This window comes from Cucurbita pepo, chromosome 17 (genome assembly GCF_057944985.1).
Source record: "Cucurbita pepo subsp. pepo isolate OVF chromosome 17, ASM5794498v1, whole genome shotgun sequence".
In the NCBI taxonomy this organism is placed as follows: Eukaryota; Viridiplantae; Streptophyta; class Magnoliopsida; order Cucurbitales; family Cucurbitaceae; genus Cucurbita; species Cucurbita pepo.
This window is the reverse complement of record NC_141814.1, coordinates 3223585-3245652: the sequence shown is the minus strand read 5'-3', so window position 1 is coordinate 3245652 and position 22068 is coordinate 3223585. Positions and strand designations below refer to the sequence as shown.

Sequence of the window (22068 nt, the reverse complement as noted above, 5' to 3'; positions counted from 1 at the left end):
TTTAAATGGAAAATAGAAAAGGACCCACTTACACCTCGTTCCACTTTATTTATTTATTTATTTATTTATTTATTTATTTATTTATTTATTTATATATCAAAGTGTTAAATCCTATATTATAACATTAAAATTTCAAACGATTTGAAATTAGGGTAAAATTACATATTTTCATTTAAAAATAAATAAATAAATATATATATATATATATAGAGGGTTAAATACTATATTATAACATTAAAATTTCAAACGATTTGAAATTAGGGTAAAATTACATATTTTCATTTTAAAATAAAAATATATATATATATATATATTAAAGTGTTAAATACTATATTATATTTAAAGGGTTAGAAATTAGGTAAAATTACAAATTTTCATTTTAATATATATATATATATATATATATATATATATATATATATATTAAAGTGTTAAATACTATATTATAACATTAAAATTTCAATCGATTTGAAATTAGGGTAAAATTACATATTTTCATTGTAAAATAAATAAATAAATAAATAAATAAATAAATATATATATATATATATATAGGGTTAAATACTATATTATAACCTTAAAATTTTAAAGGGTTAAAAATTAAGGTAAAATTACATATTTTTATTTAAAAAAAAAATATATAATAAATGGAGAAAAACTCTGAATAAGATGTGAACATCTCTATTCATATCTCAAATATATTTAATGTTTTTTAAAATTTTTATAAAATTTTAAATAAAGTAAATATGACCTAACAAAAATAAAAAATAATAAAAAATAAAGGAATGGGAATGGAGTATAAAAAAGTAGGATATTATTGTAATTAAAAAGAAAAAAGAAAAAGAAGAGAGAGGTAGGCGGTTGACTTGTACGCAAAGATAAAGACAAACATTTATTTCCTACATTTATTTCCTTTTTATTATTATTATTATGATTATTACAGGTGACCAACAATTTACTTTATATATCTAACCAACCAATCATCGGCTGCCACCTGGCAGCTGTTTTGGCCTCACTAATCATAAGCGTTACTTTTTTTAAAAAATAATTATTTAAGAAATTTAATTTCCAGTTTAATGATTTTAAAGTAATTGTGTTTTTTTAGTATGATATTATTACGACATTAATAACCTTATTTGTACTTCCAAAATTTGAATCCTTGATTTTCACAAACTTATGTATATAAAAAGTAATTTTTTTTTTTTTACTTTCTCAAATATATATATATATATATATACATATAATTAGTATGAGTAAAAGGTCCGTAAATTTATGGCCTTACCATAATTTTATTTATAATCTTCACTGTTCCTAATTATTTTTACTGAGGTTTTTTTATTTTTTTTATTTATTTTTTTTTTAAATTTTTATCTTTGGTGTTCGATCTTAGTTGTAAGAGTTGGTCAATGAAAAAGTGCTTTTAACCTTAGGGTTGATCGAGATTATTCGAACTTTTAACCTTAAGATCGAGATTATAGCCTTTTAACCTTAAGATCGGGATTATTCAGATTTTTAACCTTGATATTGAGATTATAAACTTTTAACTTTTAAGATCAGAATTATTCAAACTTTTAATCTTACGTTTTGGATTATAAACTTTTAATCTTAGGATTGGGATTATTCAAAATTTTAACCTTCCGTTCGAGATTATAAACTTTTAACCTTACGGTTGGGATTATTCAAACTTTTAACCTTACGATCGAGATTATAAATTTTTAACTTTAGGATCGGGATTTAACCTTACGATCGAGATTATAAACTTTTAACTTTAGGATCGGGATTATTCAAAATTTTAACCTTACAATCGAGATTATAAACTTTTAACTTAGGATCAGAATTATTCAAACTTTTAACCTTATGATCGAGATTATAAACTTTTGATCTTAGAATTGGGATTATTCAAATTTTTAACCTTAAGATCGAGATTATAAACTTTTAATTTTAGAATTGGGATTATTCAAATTTTTAACCTTAAGATTGAGATTATAAACTTTTAACCTTATGATCGGGATTATTCAAACTTTTAACCTTATGGTCGAAATTATTTAAACTTTTAACCTTAGGATTGGGATGATTCAAACTTTTAACATGACGGTCGAAATTATAAACTTTTAACTTTAAGATCGAGATTATAGCCGTTTAACCTTAAGATCGAGATTATTTAGAGGTTTAACCTTACGATCGAGATTATAAACTTTTAACCTTAGGATCGGGATTTAATTCTATAAGTTTGGATTAACCAAAGAAGAAATTAGAAGGAAAAAGGAGAGGAAGGGGTTGGGGGAAGTAGCGGTCAAATTGGGAGGGAAAGTGTCGGTGCTGTGTATTTATAAAGATAAACAATAATTTCCAGAAGAAGAAAGAAAATACAGAGATTCATGGAGACAGGCGGCATCGACAGTAGAACCTCACTCTGATTCAGCGCGGAATTTGTAGAATTTCCATTTTGGATTTCTCCGAGCAATCGCACACCTCTCAGTTCAATGCTCCATTCATTCCATTGCTTAATCTCCAGGTTTCTTTCTTCTTCTTCTTGTTCGTAGACTGTGAGAGAGAGAGAGAGAGAGAGAGAGAGAGAGAGTTGTACCGAGATCTCTGAACTGCTGCAATGGGGGTGGATCTGAGACAAGTGTTGGCCGGCATACTCACTCTCACTATGTTTCTGATGCTTGGTCACATGATCAAGCGAGACCACTTTGATTCCGTCCAAGTATGTCCTCTAACCTTCGTTTTCTTTTCGATCTGTGTGCTATTTCATCTGTTTTCTCTTTTTTTGCTTTGTGACCTTGAGATCTTGTGCTGTAGAATCCTTCTCTTCTCTGTTTGTTCTCTAATTCTTATTTTCTGGTTTGTTTCTAGTGATTTCTTCTTTTGTTTTGCTTTTTGTGAAGTTTTGTTGCTATCTTGTACTTAATCGTCATTCTTGCTCAATTTTGTGGGATTTAGAGTCGTATTTCGTCTCTGCTTCTCCGAAAGAGAGTATAAATTACGGAATCCACAAATTGTGGTCGTTGAGTTTCTCAAATCTGCCTCCAAAATCAAGCACACTTTTCCTTTGTCTACTGGATTGCATGATTTTGGCTCCTCACAAATCAAGTTTGAGAAATAATCGAGATCCTAGTTGATTGTGTTCTTTCTCCTTTTTCCTTTGAAGGAAAAATTTCCAGGGCCAACGAAGGAGGTTACCAAAGTAACAACAATCCGCAGCCTTCATAAAAAAGGTGACGCTGCGTTGAAAAATGATGTTCAAGAGCTAAAACAATGTTGGAGTAAACCCGAATTTGGTCAGTATTATTCAATTTGAAAATTGAGCGAAAGTTGAATAGTTTACAATTTCTCGTGCTTTTGTGTCTCTTAGCTTTCCTATTCACTCATTACTCTTTTTGGCTTGGAAGCAGACGAGGGACAGCAATCAAAGGGGTATGTCACTTTTTCATTAACCGACGGTCCTGAATACCATGTCTCCCAGGTACTCCATTGAACTGTTTGATTCAACTGGTTTTTGTCTAGCTTGTTTATCAGAATCTTCAGGCTTTTTTACTCTAAAATTGCCCATCTTGTCGCAGTATTATTTTGGTTCTTCTTAGATCTTCGTTTTTGTTGTCCTCTAGAATTGTTTTCCTTCATTCTACTGTGTGTCCTATTGATGTTTATTGCCTATTTCAGATTGCGGATGCTGTAGTTGTGGCTAGATATCTTGGTGCGACTCTTGTTGTCCCAGATATCAGAGGGAAAAAACTAGGAGATAAGTGGTAAGTTCTAATGAGTCAAATAATAGCAAAGAATAATTCCCATGTGGTTATGTCTTGGGTTTAGCAGGAGCAAGATCCTGTGTCTAGTGGATCTTCCTCTTTTTGTTTATTATCTTGGCATTTCTTATTGCTTCACTCCATATTTGTAGATATTTGCTTCTTGTACTCTGTCTATCAAAAAACCTGACATAGCCATAATCTTAAAGGAACTTTGGGGATATTTATGATGTTGAGAAGTTCATTGGAAGCCTGGATGGAGTTGTCAAGGTAGTAAAAGAGCTGCCATCTGAAATATCTCCAAGAAAGATCTCGGCTGTCAAAGTGCCGAATCGAGTTTCAGAAAACTACATTTCGGAACATGTTGAGAAGATTTATAAGAAAAGTGGCAGCATAAGACTCGCAAGTTTCTTCCCTTCAGTCAATATGAAAAAGTCGACCACATCAAGTAATGGTGATTCAGTTCCATGTTTGGCAATGTTTGGAACATTGAAGTTGCAGCCAGAAATAAGTGAGGTGATTGAATCCATGATTGAGAGGCTAAAAACTCTGAGTCGGAAGTCCAATGGTCAGTTCATAGCGGTGGACTTGAGGATTGAAATGTTGGGCGAAAATGGTTGCCAAGAGGCATCTGGAAGCAAAGGCTGCTATACTGCACAAGACATAGCTTTGTTTTTGAGGAAAATTGGTTTCGATAAGGACGCTACCATATACTTAACTCAACCGAGATGGGATAACAGTCTTGAAGATCTCAAGGATTTATTCCCAAAAACTTACACAAAGGTGAGTCATGGACGGGTTTATCATTTATCGACATATCCATAAATTGAGCTAGAAAGAATAAGATTACTTCATACGAGTTGTTGCGCGCGTTTTCTTACATATTGTCTTGATTAGAATATGCAACTCTGGGACTGAACTATGAATTCCCTCTTTTTTCTGTTTCATTTTTACAGGAAAGCATAATGCCTGCGGATAAGAAGGCCAAGTTCTTGAACGCAGAGAGTTCCGAATACGAGAAAGTGATCGACTTCTACGTATGTAGTCAAAGCGACATATTCGTTCCAGCGATCTCTGGCCTCTTCTATTCGAATGTTGCAGGCAAGAGGATTGCTTTGGGGAAGAATCAAATACTTGTTCCAGCCACCATTCAAGAATCTACTGCTCCTGCTACCAAATTCATATCCTCTTACATCAAAAAGAAGAACCACTTAGCTTATTCATGCTTTTGCTGAGGCTCTTCACAAAGGTAAATCAAGATACAATCCCTCACTTGTGTGCACATCCAGCTTCATGGCTGCCTAATTGTATTGCATATGTTTTCACTTTGCTTTTAATGCCTCCTACTAAACAGAAGATATTTGTTAGAAGTATTTTTGAACGATTTAGATGTCAACTATTGTTTGATAAAGGCTTCCATTAAAGTAATGAGATTGAGAAACTTATGCATCTCGTGCCCAAAGTTCGAAGAACGTTTACGTTTACAACGAACACTTACATATTCCCCTTGTTGTCTGGTTAATTCATGACAAGAATAGAAATCAATATAAAGGGGCAAAACTGATGTCTAAGCCCATAATTAAATAATATACCTCTTCTCTTCAAGCTTACATTACTGAAAATAAACAAGAACCCAAAATTACAATTAACCACATTACTTTGATGGATACATAAAAGCCAAATACATTGTAAAATTGTTCTTGAAAATGTTGAAACACATCCTCCTTCACGTTATTCCTTCGTCTTGGTCCTTCGAGCTAAAATGTATATTCTATACTTTTGGTACCCGTTTGTTTGGGTTTCGTATACTTCTTTTTTTGTAACAATTTAGTCCATACTTTTAGAAACGTAACAATCAAGTCCCGAATACGTTTAAAACCACTTTAAGTTTAGAATTTTAAGAAAACTATTTGCTCGATTGACTTGCGCTCATACGGTGCAAACATTTTTCTAAAAACTTCGGAACTTGATCGTTACGCAAGCATGATGTCTAAACTATTAGAAATAAAAAGAAATATACCCAAAAGCATATATTTTAGCCAAGAAATACCAAATTATGGATTGTCCTTCAAAATTATGCACTTTGGAGAAAGACGAAATCCCAAAATTAAGCACCATGTGACCTCCTGTACCGTTGAACTAGCTTTGTGAAGTATTTACCCAATGGAGTCTCAGGAACTGGAATCAGTTTGCCAACGACAGCCAGAGGCCAGCTGAAAGAGATGAGATGATAATTTATTTACCACTTGTAAAAACACAACAGTAATTTTATTTTTACTGTTAGTAATTTAACTTTTTTGAATGATCTGAAAAGTGAGAGGCTAACCTCACAAGGCCGATAGCAATGCAGATAAGCCATTGCTTCCCATCAAGTTTTACTGTGGAAGTAAATTTTCCTAGAAATTCGACGATGATAATCTGCATTGCAATTTAAACATGGAAGCATTATAGAAGAGGCATCGCAACGAATACGAAGAAAATGGCTTTAAAGGTAACCTGAAGCAAGAACGTTGTTCCAACTATTCCCATAAAGAGGTAATTTTTCGTCACGCCACTGAATACGTTCATTTCATCTGGTTTTCGAGCGTTAAATTCATTGAATATCTGCATTGCCAGATTTGATAACTTAAACCAAACTAAAAGGCATAAAAAACTAATGAAAAACAAGGAAGATGCACAGAGATTTTGGATAAATTTCTTAGTTATTAGAATTACTTGGCAGAGGACAAAGGCATTGAAAATCACTGTATTCTTCACATTAAAGGCGTGCTCCTTGCTATCAGTATTCAATTGAAGAATATCAGTGGCATAGAAGTTGAGAACAAGAAGGACAGCAACTTGATACAAAGCCTGCACCGCCAACAAAGGGGAAAAGAACATCAGGGAAAATGAAAGCAAGCCTTAAGAGTTTCAGTTTCAAAGATAACGAACACCGTCGTCTTCACGTACCTGTACAATCAAATTCCTCCACATGATATTGGTTATAAGGGGTTCCCTGTAATCCACACAAATTATACATATTTTAATAAACATGTCATACTTTTTGAGAAAATGATATGTCACCGTGTCCATGTCATGTCGTTTCCATATCCGTGCTTCTTGTAGAAAATTCAGAATCATGTTTGTAACAAGTCATTTGAAAACAGCATTAGTTTTTACCTTCGACCAACAGGTGACCGATGCATCAAGTGGTCCGTTGGTGGTTCAGTAGCTAATGCTAGAGCACCGAGTGTGTCCATGATCAGGTTAACCCAGAGAAGCTAACAAGGAAGACAAATATACCTTCGTTAATCAATATGAGATAATAATCTCAAAGGAAGGGAAAAAAAAAAAAGAAAGAAAGAAAGAAAGAAAGAGCAATCTGCTTAAATTTATAGGCTATAGAATATGTAACAGCCCAAACTCGCCCAAACTCACCACCGGGAGATATTGTCTTCTCTTTGGGCTTTTTCTTTCGAGCTTTCCCTCGAGGTTTTTAAAATGCGTCTGCTAAGGAGAGGATTCCACACCCTTATAAAGAATGTTTCTGTTCTCTCTCCAACCAATGTAGGATCTCACAATTCACCCCCCTTTAGGACCCAACGTCCTTGCTGACACTCGTTCCTCTCTCCAATCGATGTGGGATCTCACAATCCACCCCCCTTTGATACCAAGGGTCCTTGCTGGCACACCGCCTAGTGTCCACCCCCCTTTGGGGCTCAAACCGCCTGATGTCTAACTCTTATACCATTTGTAACAGCACAAGCCCAACACTAGCAGATATTGTCCACTTTGGCCCGTTTTGTATTGTCATCAGCCTCATAGTTTTAAAACGCGTATGCTAGGGAGAAGTTTTCACACCCTTGTAAGGAATACTTCGTTCCCTTCTCTAACCGACGTGTGATCTCACAAATATTTGACGTTATTCACATTTTTAACATTCAGCTTAGTCTTTAGTAGCATAGTGATCGAATTCTCACACGCGTTATAGCAATGTGACATGGAACAACCATTTCAAAAGGCAGAAAAATATTGGTAAGAGGGGAGAGAAGAAACCTGCACAGTATTTAAAGGAACATCACCGGAAGACACAGCTGCAACAACATTAATCACAAGAGCGGCAACATTTACAGTGAGCTGAAACTGGATGAACTTCTGAATGTTTGCATACACAGAACGCCCCCACCGGACAACCTACATAAATTGGCATAAGCAGTGAAATTATGAACTAGCAAGTCAATTTTGCTAAATAAATGCATCTATTTAGTATTCTTTATTACATATTCACGTTTTGGAGGTTATTAGCTTCAAAGTTACGTATGAACCAAAAAGAAACCGAAAGAAACTGCAGAATTAAAAGCTGGTCAAGATGATCCACACAAACCTTTACAACTGAAGCAAAGTTATCATCCAAGATAACAATATCAGAACTTTCTTTCGCAACTTCAGTGCCTTGTATGCCCATAGAAAGACCGATATCTGCCTAGAGTTCAAAAGGGTAAACACATACTATCAACGTGAACGAAACTCGCTTAAACAGCTACGGAACTTCTCAGTAATATCAATCAAAACAAAGACTAGAAACCGCACGAAATATGAAGAAAAGAAAAGAAACTCACAAGTACTCAACCAAACAAGAATTCAGATGTGTCTAGACTCATTTCCATTATGGACACATAAACCAACTTGCAGATAAAAATTTTGAGCAGTATATTAACGTTATTTATAATCGTCTTATAGTGCTTCCAGAAAACAATAATAAACATTAACATATTACAGCAGTTTTCTAGTTCATACAGTATGCTTGCACATGCATGCTCTATATTTAGATATTAGTGTTATAGCAAGCAATGCAACAAAAGCCGATTGAAAAAAAAATTACAATTAATTTTGTATTCTACACTCTGCAAACAGAGAATCGTTCATGTGAAATAATAAAAACCACAAAGTTCACAAACCTCGTGGAGTGCAGGGGCATCATTTGTCCCATCGCCTGTTACAGCAACGACGTCTCCTCCCTTTCTTAATGCTTGAACAAGCAAGAGCTTGTCATTGGGTGAAGACCTCCCCATCACCTGTATGTCATTGCATAGAGTTGACCCTTTTTTATAATCATTTTTACAACAATCACAAACTCCATTAAGGGAAAACAAAACAGTCTGGAGGCCAAAAGGACAAGATGTCCCCTTGCTTAAAATTGAACTCTCAATGCATCATTATTCTATGTTATTCATATAAACAAGACTTTGTGGGTTGAACATAAATAGTTAATGCATATTGTATTTTCATCTATGATGTATGCAATTCTAAGTGTACCGTTATTTTTGGGGCAACTTGTTCTCTTTCCTTCTCAGACAATACACGGAATTCTTTTCCTTCAATTACTGTCGGCTCAGAAGCATCGTCTGTTGCGCTAAGTATTCCACACTCTATTGCTATAGCTTTGGCGGTCTGTATATTGTCTCCAGTTACCATGCGCACCTACAAATTTGCAATTGTATTACATACAGAACACATATATCACGTGCAAGTATACAACTGCTGCATAATTAAGGATAAGCCCAGCTCTAGATCTCAAAACAAAATAAAAATGTTAGGAACTAGAAAACAAAATATTGTTTTTTCCAAATCATGTACCAAAGAGTTAAAAGTAACTAGAAGAGTTATCAATGACTTGAGCGTCAAACAACAGCTCCAAGTTAACATAAACCTAAGGCCAGATGAAGAAGTTTTAACCATTTCCTTCATCATCTGAAATTTAGGATTTAATAGTGTAAAGAATGTAGCTCACCCAAGAAGATGTACGTGTGTTGCACGTAAAAGGAATCGAGATCTATGAGACAAAAATAACACATAATAAACTACCTTGACGCCAGCATCCGTGCACACTTTCACAGCCTCTTTAACACCAGCACGACAAGGATCCTGCAAAATGATGACGTTAAAAAATCATAACTTGACACTTCGATATATAAAACCAAAACAGGAAAAAGAGTAAAAAAAGAGCCTTGACATCTCGCAACCACGGTGCTCACTTCAACTTTTAAGGTTCCCCACGTTCACCATGGTGAACAGTGGAAGTTGTGCATAATGCATAAAATAAGAGCCTTAGAAGTAAAAAGTCTACCATGAAAAACCAATTTCTCAAAAGTTCAGGGCAACCCTCTATAATTTAAAATATTTCTATTTGAGCCCTATTCATAGCAAAAGAAACTGCAATAATAGCAATTTATTGTGTAAAGGAGTTCTGCACTTGATCATTACCTTTATACCAACAATTGCAAGCAGAATAAGATCATCAGCAGGCAATTCCCATTGATCCAAACCCTGTTCATCTACTGGAACCTTCTCTAATTCATATGGTCTATATGCAATCGCAACACAACGCAAACTTCTTGCAGCCATATCATTAATAGCTGCCTTAAAATAATCCTGGAAAGGATACAATAGGAAATTCAGTTTGAATTGAATGTCTAGTTTCAAGAAGTTCAAACTAGGAAATGCACTAAATTATGAATAATATTCTAATATATCTTGCCTTGGATGTACCATGTCACTAACCAATCATAAGTATAATCAGGTCAAACGAAAAAAAACATTCAAGGAATTTGGATTGAAAGAGTGTGGGTTAAAAAAAGATCAAAATTCGATTTAAGATCACTATTGCATAGCACCATAAGTAATAAATTAATAAATGACCAATCTGTATCTCAGTCCATCAAATAAATACGATCAAAGAAATAAAGCTGGATGAACGGACAAGCCTAAATTCTCAAAACATAACACTGTTCTTTAAGTCAAATTGCTATCACTAACCTCATTGCCTTCCATTGAGTGCACTTCACAATTCATTCCCATATACTTTGTACAAGAAGATAAGACCATCTCTGCCGCTCCTTTCCAGTGTATGTAGACTTCTGAGTCAGCCTGCCAGGACACCACATGGCTAAGTTTCATCGACACAAATTCATCAACAACAAAGGACGTGTTTAAAACGTAAAAGCAACCAACAACTTTCTTAAAAATAGTATTCCAGTGCCCTCTAAATTATCCAGTGCACAACCATAATAACGCAAATGCAGTGAGGAAGAACATGGTGCTCCAAGCTCAAGATCATAATAATTACCCGCTTTATCGCAACACCTCCTCGCTTCTTTTCTGAATTGAACGGGACAACATGAAGAACTTCAGACTCTGATTTGACAACATCATACTTCATTCCCAGCTGCACACAGGTTTAGAAAAGTGACTAAACTTCAAAAAGTTTTAGTCAATACACAAATTGAGGCAAATATATATATACACACTCACACCTTGACAGCCCAAGATAAAATAGCCTTTTCTGTAGGAGATCCAGTGACCTCTATACTTCTCCCATCCTGTCAACATAAACTCAGTCAGAGAACTCCTCAACTGAATCTAGCAAAAAATGTACAAACATGATGCAGCTCCAACCAATTACAATAGAAAAAGAGGACAAGCATTCCCAGCTCAACTCAAAAGTAAAATTATAAATTTTTTCTCACAAATTGAAAACAAAAAACAAGAAACAGAATGTTAGTATAACCCTATAACTTCCGTAATATGCTTGGAGAAGCAGTCAAAGGGCCTTCCCTGGTCAAGCCAAATTACAAAGTAAAAAAAACGCCCCTCCATTCTGAATAGCAAATCAATGTATGAAAGTTTACCATAGCAACAAAAACATTGCCTGCGCTGTTCTGAGCAATGCCCTCATATAGCAGATTGAGAACCAGTGACTGCAACTCCAGTGGCTCATCTGGGGGATTCATCATTTTCTTGCCAACACATGCCTCGACCACAGTCATCTGAGACCAATTTTTTTTTTTTTTTTTTTTTTTGAGGGGGGGGAATCATCATCATCACTTAGAATTAAAAGGAAAACATTAAGTTTAAGGTCTCATTAAATAACATTCTCATTTCCTATTCTTAAAATTGTTATACATTCAAAAACACTCTCTTTGTCACAGTTCTATTAAAAAAGTTCGTTAATCTACAACATGTAATCTGAATATCATACACAATTTTGAAATTTTCCAATAAATTTGAACATTTTATCTTTCAAAAGAAATGTTTAAAGATCTTATATTTTGCTTAAAGAATAGACAACTGCAATCAGGAAGAAAAAAAAAAAAAAAAACATTGCACAAGATCATAGTCAATTAGTAACAAACATGAAATTGATATCAAAACAATTTCTTTTTCTTTCAAACCATCAGGAGACAAGAAAACAGAAAATTTAACAAAATATCAAGTCAAAAATAACTTCTCAAATGAACAACAAAATTTTCAGACTAACACAAGAAAACGATCCACAAAAACCAAATTAACTGTCATGAATTGAAGGCATTACAAAGATATGAAAAAAGAAAAAAACAGAATAACAGGTTTAGATTAGCTGAACTACTGTCTGAACTGCTTGCATCAGAGCTAAACTTATACCCAAATATAACACTGTTGAGCCTCAAACGTACCTGATTTAAAGTCAACGTTCCAGTCTTATCACTGCAAATTGTTGTTGCAGAACCCATAGTTTCGCAAGCAGACAGTCTACGAACCTACAAATCAACTTTCATTCGTTGGGCTTGGGGAAAAAGATGAAGACACTTCAAAAGAGTCTTCTTAGAATTCAAGAACAAAGTTCAACAACTTATAGAACTGATCCTATTCAAGTAAGGTTGTAACTTCAAACCAGTCTTCTGAAGTACAAGTTCGTGAGATGGAAATCGATAAAAATACTAACCAATGCTTTATCGGCCATCATTTTCCGCATGGAGTACGCTAATCTGGAAATATAAAACATTAAGAATATAAAAAAAAAAAAAAAAAAAAATCTTAGAAAAGTCGGATCAAGTCCAACACAAACTGCAGTAAGACAAACATTAAATAATTAATTACGTTAGAGTGACAGCCAAAGGAAGTCCTTCAGGCACTGCAACAACCACAATAGTAACCTGAATGATTTAATAACCAGCAATTAGTAACTAACAATGCACTGTGAGAGAAAAACAGCATCAAGAGGCTAAACTTACAGCAACAGTAACGATTCTAATTACTCCATTTACAGCATCACCTAGACTCGTATGCCCACGCTGAAATTCAATGTTTCCATTTGCATCATGTGTATTTCCAGTGAAGTATCTAATTTTCCAAGTTGTATTTTAAGGACAGGTTTATGAAAACTCAAGCAGAAAAAAAAAATTATAATTGTGAAATACTATATCACCTGCCCAAAAGGATAGCTAGCACAGAGACTGCAACCGCAAGCCCAACTATGCCTATGAAAGTTGCAACTCCGTTCAACCGGACCTATTAAATGTCATTCAAATATAATTGAACATATCAAAAGAAAATTCCACGGCCTTCTAAGCAACAAATGTCAAGACATTAACCTGCAAGGGAGTTTCTTCCCCAGTATCCTCTGAGATACTGGCCATCAACAATCCCCATTCAGTATTGATTCCAACAGCAGTTACCTGAAGACGAAAACAGCAAGGCTCCATAATGGTAGTTTTTTTATATTTTATGACAAAAACATGCAAGTTATTGTTTAACAATTTCATTTATGACAGAGACATCTACATGCATCCTTTATACAGAGCACTTGGTTCCAAGATATTAACACTGAAAACAAAGGTGCAAGGATCTGACATAAGACAAGCTCTCTAACAGACTCACTGACTCAAATACATCCTAGGACAAGACCAAACTCTAACCAGCCAAGCATACCAACCAGTCTACTACCCAAACCAGAAAATTAAGTTAGAGAACCTTATCAAAATTAATTCTCTAGCCATGCAAAGTTCTTCCCAAATAAACTAAAAAGCTATAATGAAACAGCGGCCCACTTTTTCCATATGAAAGAACAATCTTGAACAAAAAAATGAGAGATAAAATCTTGTTCATAAATGCATGCCGATACTTGTAGTTCAAGAACTGCACTAGACGGATTATCAAGAACTGCACTAGACGGATTATCAAGAACAGCATCAGACGGATCATAAAGAACAGCCCCAGAGTTTAATGAAGACAGTTACAAGAAGTCAAAGCATGAAAATTACCATCATGGTACCAACTCCATCTGCAACTTTACAACCAGACATCATAAAGGGTGCCTTCTGATCCTTGCGAACCTGAGAGACAATATCAGCTTAGTCATGAAATAAATAAATAAATAAAATAAAATAAAATAAAATAATTACATCGTGTGGTTGAAAGGAAAATATAAACTAACAATCTTGCTTTCGCCAGTCATGCTAGATTCATCTATGGCAAGTGAATGACCGGTGATTAATATTCCATCAGCAGGGATCTAATCCAAACAAACGTGACTGTTAAATTAGAAAAATATGGTTGAACTATAAAGCTACCAACAAATAAATTGACCATAAAGGACAGCAACCTGATCTCCAATTTTAAGAGGTACAACATCTCCAACAACGATATCAAATATTGAGACCTTTAAAGTTCTACCATCCCTCAAGATCTGCATCAAATTTTGCTTAGTTCACAGGTAAACATAAAAATGTCATAGTAGCATCAAGTAGCCAGTATGTACCTCTACTTGTATGTTCTGTTTTTCCTCATTTAAGTTTTGAAACTGAAGAGACTGTCGATAATCACTGACCGCTGTCAAATAAAAAAGGATGATTCAAAATTATGAAGACATTGTAGAACAGAAACTTACATTCCTCTATATGAGACATTCCTAAAAATGACAAAAGCATAATAAAAACTCTCAAGCATAAATCAATTTGTACAGCATTAGAATGTCTATAAAATACAAATATGTGCAAGACCTAAACGAACCTGCTGGAACAAAAAGGCACGTAAATATCATATTAAAATTACTTTAAAATGGATTTCATACTTTTTTCATTTCCATCATCATTAAAATATGAAAAACTCTTGCCAGCAATTCCTCCCTCTTCTTTGGCAAAAGAACACTTGCAATTAGAATGGGATAAGATAGAATACCTGTGACCATTATGACAAGAAACACAGCAAAGGAAATGCTTCCTCCGTCATACCATCCTTCCTTTACACCCTGTGATGATTACCAAAGTCAGAATGCACTAAACTTACAACAAGCCAACAGAGGAAGCAACGTGTGAAGAAACCAAAAAGTGTTGCATGTCAGATTGAAAATAAAATCAAATGCATGGGCTTCAACTTCACCCTAGACTCGAGTAGCGTTTTGAATTTTAAGAACTTATAAGCATATCCATCCTAACACAGCCACATCTACTCTCTGCCAATTTCACACTGTATTTTCAACATAACACTTCACCAAGTTGATCTTTACCAAAATTGATCATAGCGAAACATGAAGTATCAGTTACATAAACCTGCTGGTCTTATATCTTTGTGGCAAAAATACTAGTCACAATGTGTGACATAAATATATTTCGTAAAAAATTATCCACAAGAAGGAGGAGACATTTAATAAACCATGCGAACCTTTGTTTTCATTCCCAAAGCTAATGATGCCACTGCAGCTATAATCAAGATGATTAGGGTTAAATCTTGCCAGGCTTCCCAAAGAAATCTCTGCCAAAAATAGAACAGTCAGAATGAATGGCCATTTATCAACACAAGAAAAAAGAAAAGAAATGGGAAACTAGTTCTAAAAAAGTCACAAAAATTGTTTGTACCAAGAAACTCCGTCCTTTTTTACGTGGATATGTATTTGATCCAAAGGTATTTCTTCTTTTTAGTAAATCAGTTTCATCCCCCGGTATTCCTTTATCGGTATTTGTTTTCAATAAATTTGATAAGCCTTTGACCTGGTAAAACACAAGATAAAATGTTTTCACTTAAGCCAAGGATGAAGAAGGATAAATATGATACAATGAAACAAACTATAACTGACTCACTCCTCCATATTGTTGTAGAGAAGAAAAGTTTTGTTCACGGGTCAGTGAGACAAGATGTTCTAAATTAATGCCATAGTCACCAGTTGACGTTGGAGGTGGTACTGAGAAACCTACCAGTGGAGACACTAAAATTAGAGGAATATGAGTCGAGTAAAATTGAAGCAATGCATTATCAGTTCCCAGTTTCTTGTTACAATCATTGCATTTCAGGCAGCTAATCAACCAATTGCTTCCATCCAGAAGCATCGACATTGGGTTTTGGAATGAAACTAATTTCTGAATGAATTATCTACAGCTTCAGATAACATGTATTGTGGTACAAAATTTTCAGTGAACTAAACAAGGAAAAGGCTTGATAAAGGACGGCGTAGAAAATTTGCTGTAACACGACACAAAAAATAAAGAAGAATATCCCAAGTTTTGTTAAACATATGGAAATTTTTAGAGAAATAATACCAGTTTGTTGTTCCCCTGCCAATTTGAAAAGCAGTGCTGCCTGAAGAAAAACGCAAAAGTGATAAGGATATGAAAAACCGACCTTGTGATATAAAATGTTGGTGATGACTCAAACTATTACCCTTATAACTTGAGAGTGGGCTCTAATCATCCTTCTTCTTTTCTCTTTCTCTTCCTCCTTTTTTAAATCCAAAGTATATCGAAATCTCCGAGATGCATTAAGCACCAACGCAGCTTGCTGCACCCCAAGAGGAAAATTAAAAAAAATATAAATAAATAAATAACTAGTTCATGCCTCATGTACCAGAAGCTGAAATATCTTTCATAACATAAAAAGGAAAATTAGGAATAATTTTGTGAACTTCCATAATATTTTATCACTAAGGATATTGATATTCTAGCTTTAATAGAAAATGTATGCAATAGGAAAGAAGCATTTCTCCACAAGAGCTTCATTTGCAAATGTGCACCACGTTTTTATTCTTTTGAATGGTGACGGTAAGTTTCCAAGTTCATTTATATCCTAAACCTCTCATTCTGTAGTATTTTGGAACAGGAAACTTATTTGGCATTATCCTGCGGCCATTAGAACATAATTTGGCACTTTCTGAATATCTGATTCTTCATTTAGTTTTTTTTACCATTGCATCACCCATGATTTTATTTAATATCACTAAGTCTCTAGATCAATTTGCATGCACCTTGGCTAACCTCACATAACAACCATCTAAACCTACAATATTTAGAACGTACAATTTTAAATATTATGTAAGTATCTACCCTGGTTTCAGTTCATTCACTCTAAAACCTTTAACTTCTTCACTATCCTCAATGGGTGACCCTATTACTTCGTGCACACAATACATGATAATTTTAATTGTACTCGACATGGACAACAATATTTATTTAGTTTGATGCATTCAAATGTGACTCATATTTGCTATTAATGATCAAGATTGGCAAAGACTCCAATTCTGAAGAGAAACATCTCAACCATCTAGACAAAATGGCAAGGTTCTTGCCAGAAGGATTACCAAGCCTAACCCCCCTCTTCACACAAATTGAAATTGTTTCACTTATCCAAATGCCCACACTCTCACCTCTTCCCAAAGAAAACCCCTCTTGAACTTCTTTAAAAGGTTGGTGCTTTTTTAACAAGAAACAAACTTTTCATTACTGATATTCTAAAAAAGCATGGGAGCAAGAAAATATAAGGAACAACAAAACAACAAAAACACAGCAACAACAACGAAATAAAGACATCCCAATGACGGTAAATATCACGAAGAGAATAAGCAGCAAAAGAGTTCGGAAGCGTGCACTAGGAAGACCCGTGAAAACAAACTGAATCAAAACGCTCGAATCATGCTGAAGTGTGAACATTTCAAACTGACTGCAATTATCAACGATTTGAGTGACATTAAATAGAAGTCTAGCTTTCTACAAAGGTTAAAGTGTTTCTTTGGCTATTTATCCAAGAAAAGTTGAACACTGGTGACTTATTGCAAAGGACTTAATGCCAAACTAAGTACTCTACAAACTAAAAAAACCTAACCAAAACTATTAAATCTAACTCACTACAACAGTTTTACTCCCCTTCAAAACTAACTTGCGTGAGTTTATAACAAATGGACCATCTACAAAACTGAAATTTACTTCATTCTATGGTTCCAATATTATACTTCAATTGAAAACCTTATCTTAACATTATCAGAACATCAATAAAGCAGCATGCCAAACATCCACTTGGTTGCAAAATTGCACAAAGAATTTAATTGTAGACCCATAATTTCCTTCTTGAACACAATGTTCAAATATATACAAATAATATTTTTGCGAGTATAATGCTTCTTTGTTTTGGGTAAAAAACATGTGGGATAATGAAGATTTGAATTTCCGACCTCACAGAAAAAAGTGCATGTCAATTACCATTGAAGTATACTCAGTTTACCATGACTGTAATGCATCTTTCAATCGACCTCTTGATTTCTTGAAAGTGCGTTCTTCCACACCAAAATATTGGTAAAAGAATGAATAAAAATGCCAAGAAATTCTTCTTCATCCTCAGTCTCAGCAGGTTTAGTAGAACTTTAAATTCATGAAGCACTTCACCTCCACTAGTCGGATTACTAATCTAAAAAGAAGCCCTTTTTTCTCCGGCAAGATCTTGGTGCTTCAAAGAAACTAATTGTGATTATTCAACCACAAGTTGAATCAGTTTTCCTGTCTTGATGCAAAATGGACCTTAAATCTTGAATTTGCTCTTTCCCATCCAATGCTTCTGAGAAAACTACCGATTAAACTTTGTATTTTCATTCAGCTTGAGATGGATTATTTGGCTCTAAATCCAAATTGAAATTTATGTTTGTCCAGGAAGCCTCTTAGAAACTTTGTGCTGTCTTTTTCAATTATTTTGGTGCTAAATTACCAAGGTTTGGATGAAACTTATTTGGTAGAATTAAGAAATTTTGTGTAATATATGTTCTTGGTTTTGACTGACTATAATCACTCTCAAATTGATCTTCAAATTTGCCTAACCCTCAGCATTTGATGAGTATTGTCATGGATCATAATAGTAGTAAGAACTGAATTTAGATTGCAATTCTTGTGAAATACTTGACCGAAAAATCTCTTGCTTTCATCCAACTCATGTTTTTTTTCTTAAAAACTTCCATGAATGAAAAGATATTTATTTCTTTCGCCCACTACTTCTTGTACAAATCTATGAAATCATGAACCATAATCAAAATATTGAGATAGATTTTAGGTCAAAACGAATTCTTCCATGAAGTCGCTAGAATCAAAACTCCAATCTTGACTTCCGTTGTATTCAAATCCTTGCTCGTTCAAATCAAAATCATAACCTTAGTTTTCATTGAATAGTTGAAATTTTTTTGTGCATCATATTTCAACTGCTCATAGCTCTTTCATTGTTCTCTCATCTCTTCCTAAAAACATAATCAAATGATTTTATAATAACTCATACAAGAAATTTTAAAGTGACAAACTAAAAAGAACCCAACCAAAATTATAAACTAATTCACTATCTCTATAAGTCTAAATGGTTGGTTAGTTTATTTAGTTTTAAGTTAACGTTAATATACTAAAATTTAACAAAAAAAATAAATAAAAACAATAATAATTTAGATCAAACTAGTATATGGGTCAATCAATGTTCAATATAAATTTAGATCAAACTAGTATATGGGTTTGACTTTTTAGGTTTGACCAGCCCATAACCCATGGAGAAATATATAAAAGTAAAAAATCTTGAAAATAAGAGAAATAAATTCTTTGTTGAATTTATTGTATAGATATATAGTTTATCAAAAAATCATATATAAATCATTTTATACTCATAAATAAATAATATAAAATCATTTTATTCAATGAAATGAAAATAACATTTTATAATTTTTTTTAACACATACTTTTATATTCTGCTTTTTATTTGTCACCATCTATCAACTTATAATTTTATTAATAATTATATTTTTTTATTCTAGGGGTAAATGATAATCATACTAACAATTTTAATCCAAACTCCAATCATCCTAAACCCTAAACCCTAAACCCTAAACCCCTAAACCTAATTCAATTCTTCAATTTTAAAATATTTTTAAAAATTACTTTTCAAATAATAAAATAAGTATTTGTATATATAATTGTATCAATATTTTTTTAAAAATAGTAATAAATGTATCAATATTTTCTAAAAATAATAATTAATTCGATAGTTAAGCCCAACCTATAATAAGTTTAGGTATTATGTTCAACCCATAAAAATTCGATAGTTAAGCCCAACCTATAATAAGTTTAGGTATTATGCTCAACCCAATTTATCATTTAAATAAGTTTATAATTTTTTTTTTTTTTTCCTTTTTTCATTTTCTTGGATAGTAAATGATAATATATAAAAAAAATTAAAAATAAATAAATAAAAAAAAAAGAAAAGAGGAAAAGATAATTACCCTCCATCGCTTGAGTATCTCGAGCGGGACGTTTTTGGTATTGTCGACATCAAAAGGATCGGAAACCTCTTCTTCCTCCTCCTTGTTAATGCTTTTGCCGGAGGAGAGCCCAGCCTCAACATCGTCTTGCCGGCCGGACGTGGAAGCGTTGAGCGGAAATAGGCCATTGCCCGAAGCCGATGAACCACGAGACGTCATGTTTGGCTCCGTTCAAGTTAAAATATGTCGCAACAAAGATCATACACACAATCAGCCGACGCTTATACCTGCTGAGCCATCTCGCCGTAGACGAAAACAAGAATCATTCAGACTCGAACAAAAAAGGTCCAGAAATCGAAAAGACGCGGTTAACTTGAACAATAAAGAAAAACAGCCAAATTATCGATGCTAATTCTGGTGGAGACAGTGGAGACAGTTACGATATTCCTGGAAGAGCGATGAAATTGGGGGATTTTGAAGTAGAAAAAAAAGGAGCGAACACATACCAAATTTAGGAAGCTACAGAGAAGCGAAACGGTACCAGTGCTGCTGCTCGAAACTGAATCCGCGCATCCGCAGAAGGCAATGACGGCCAAATTGGCGATGTGGCTGTTCTGTGTCTGTAACTGAGAGATGAGGAATCCATTGATCTCGAAAACGAAGCTCTAAAGAAGCTCAAACGAGGAAGAGACACGGCAGAAGATCGCCATGGATGGGCGATTCATTGAAGCTCTGCGCTGGATGAGCACTACACTGATCTGTAACTGTCCCTTCGTTGTTTAATCCTATAGAGAGAAACTTCGTCGAAACTTCGTGTAAGACTTTCAGAAAATACATTTAGTTTTTTTCTTTTTTTATATAATTTTTATTTATTCTTTTCTCATGTTTTAATTCTGTTTTTAAATTTTTATATTTTTCTTTCAATTTTTTTATTTTTATTTTTTATTTTCTGAAATTTTGCATATTTCCCGCTCAGTTTCCGTTTATTCTCACCTTTTAATAATTAATCTAAATTTTAAATTAATTACAAAATTAGAAATAGTCAACATCAATTACCATAAATAGTATTAATAGTAAAAATATAATATTTTAAAATTAGTTTTATATTTTCAATAATTATTGAAAATAAAATTTAATTTATTTAAATTAAGTAGTTAAAATCTGGGGATTTAAATGTGACAGTTGGCGGCAAACAGAAAAAGAGCGCGCATCGTGCTTGCACCTTCTCAAAACGCGTCCCAAATCCCAACTAACCTTCTTGAATTTTAATTAAAAAACCTTAATGTCCCCAAATATTTATTTACATAAATTAAATTTTTTTAATATTTTTTAAAAAATAACTATTTATTTGTTATTTATTTATTTACTAGAAATTAAAAAAATTAACGTCCAGTTTAATATAAGATTAAAAGTTTGGGCGTGTTATTTAATCGATTTAATATTAAAATAATATAAATTAATGTCAATTTAAATTAAAATGGAATCCAAGGGAAGAATATAATGGAAAGACCAAATCCGGCCGTGATTGCCGTACGGCCGGAGTGTGGTGGCCCACTGGGTACTTGATTCAGTCGACACAAGCTGGCGCTCAAATAATGACACATAGAAAGACACAGTCCACTTATATCAAATTGTCTTTTTAGAACGGTGGAAAATAATTAAGATAAAATGTTTCGAGAATGTAGTTATGGAATATACTTTAGATATTTGTTAAAAGTTTTTTTCTTTACCGTTATGATTTCATTAATAGTATATTTTATTTTAGTCTAGTCGGATTATATTTTCCCTTATTTTTAGGTATATTTCATTAATCGACTATTTATATTTAAATATATTATTTTGTAGATGGAACCAGGTGGGACGGTGACAATGAATATAATCATCGACTTTAGTCCTATTTAACTAATGAGGATAAATCTTTTCTTACATCCTCCCTCATTCATTGGCTCGTTTGGGATAGGTTCTCTCAAAGTTCCAACTATGCTGGTTAAATAGACACCTTTTAGTATGATACTATAAACTAAGTTGTCTATGGTTGAA

At 33.6% G+C, this 22068-nt stretch overlaps 2 protein-coding genes across 3 annotated transcripts; one reads left to right on the top strand and one right to left on the bottom strand.

Annotated features, from left to right (window-relative positions):
- Positions 1-2283: 2283 nt before the first annotated feature.
- On the top strand, positions 2284-5198 carry LOC111779393 (protein MANNAN SYNTHESIS-RELATED 2). Its single transcript, XM_023659564.2, has 6 exons — positions 2284-2710; positions 3155-3284; positions 3399-3469; positions 3667-3752; positions 3959-4532; positions 4706-5198. Exons 1-6 carry the CDS (start codon positions 2609-2611, stop codon positions 4982-4984), a joined length of 1242 nt encoding a protein of 413 aa, XP_023515332.2. The 5' UTR covers positions 2284-2608; the 3' UTR covers positions 4985-5198.
- A 92-nt stretch (positions 5199-5290) lies between these two features.
- Positions 5291-20749, bottom strand: ACA9 (autoinhibited Ca(2+)-ATPase 9). 2 transcript variants are annotated; one of them, XM_087119195.1, is made up of 34 exons: positions 20535-20749; positions 20050-20315; positions 16200-16316; positions 16079-16118; positions 15623-15747; positions 15401-15532; positions 15207-15296; positions 14724-14793; positions 14305-14375; positions 14149-14232; positions 13981-14058; positions 13808-13879; positions 13139-13222; positions 12973-13055; positions 12779-12887; positions 12645-12700; positions 12490-12532; positions 12221-12304; positions 11417-11554; positions 11042-11107; positions 10855-10953; positions 10545-10655; positions 9993-10160; positions 9594-9653; positions 9045-9209; positions 8687-8803; positions 8113-8211; positions 7785-7922; positions 6909-7009; positions 6699-6744; positions 6465-6599; positions 6246-6353; positions 6076-6167; positions 5291-5962 (listed from the first exon to the last, which is right to left on the bottom strand). In XM_087119195.1, exons 2-34 carry the CDS (start codon positions 20245-20247, stop codon positions 5857-5859), a joined length of 3285 nt encoding a protein of 1094 aa, XP_086975321.1. In that variant the 5' UTR covers positions 20248-20315; positions 20535-20749; the 3' UTR covers positions 5291-5856. The 2 variants fall into 2 exon arrangements, with proteins under 2 accessions (XP_086975321.1, XP_086975322.1); XM_087119196.1 differs by having other exon boundaries at positions 15623-15732.
- Positions 20750-22068: the final 1319 nt, after the last annotated feature.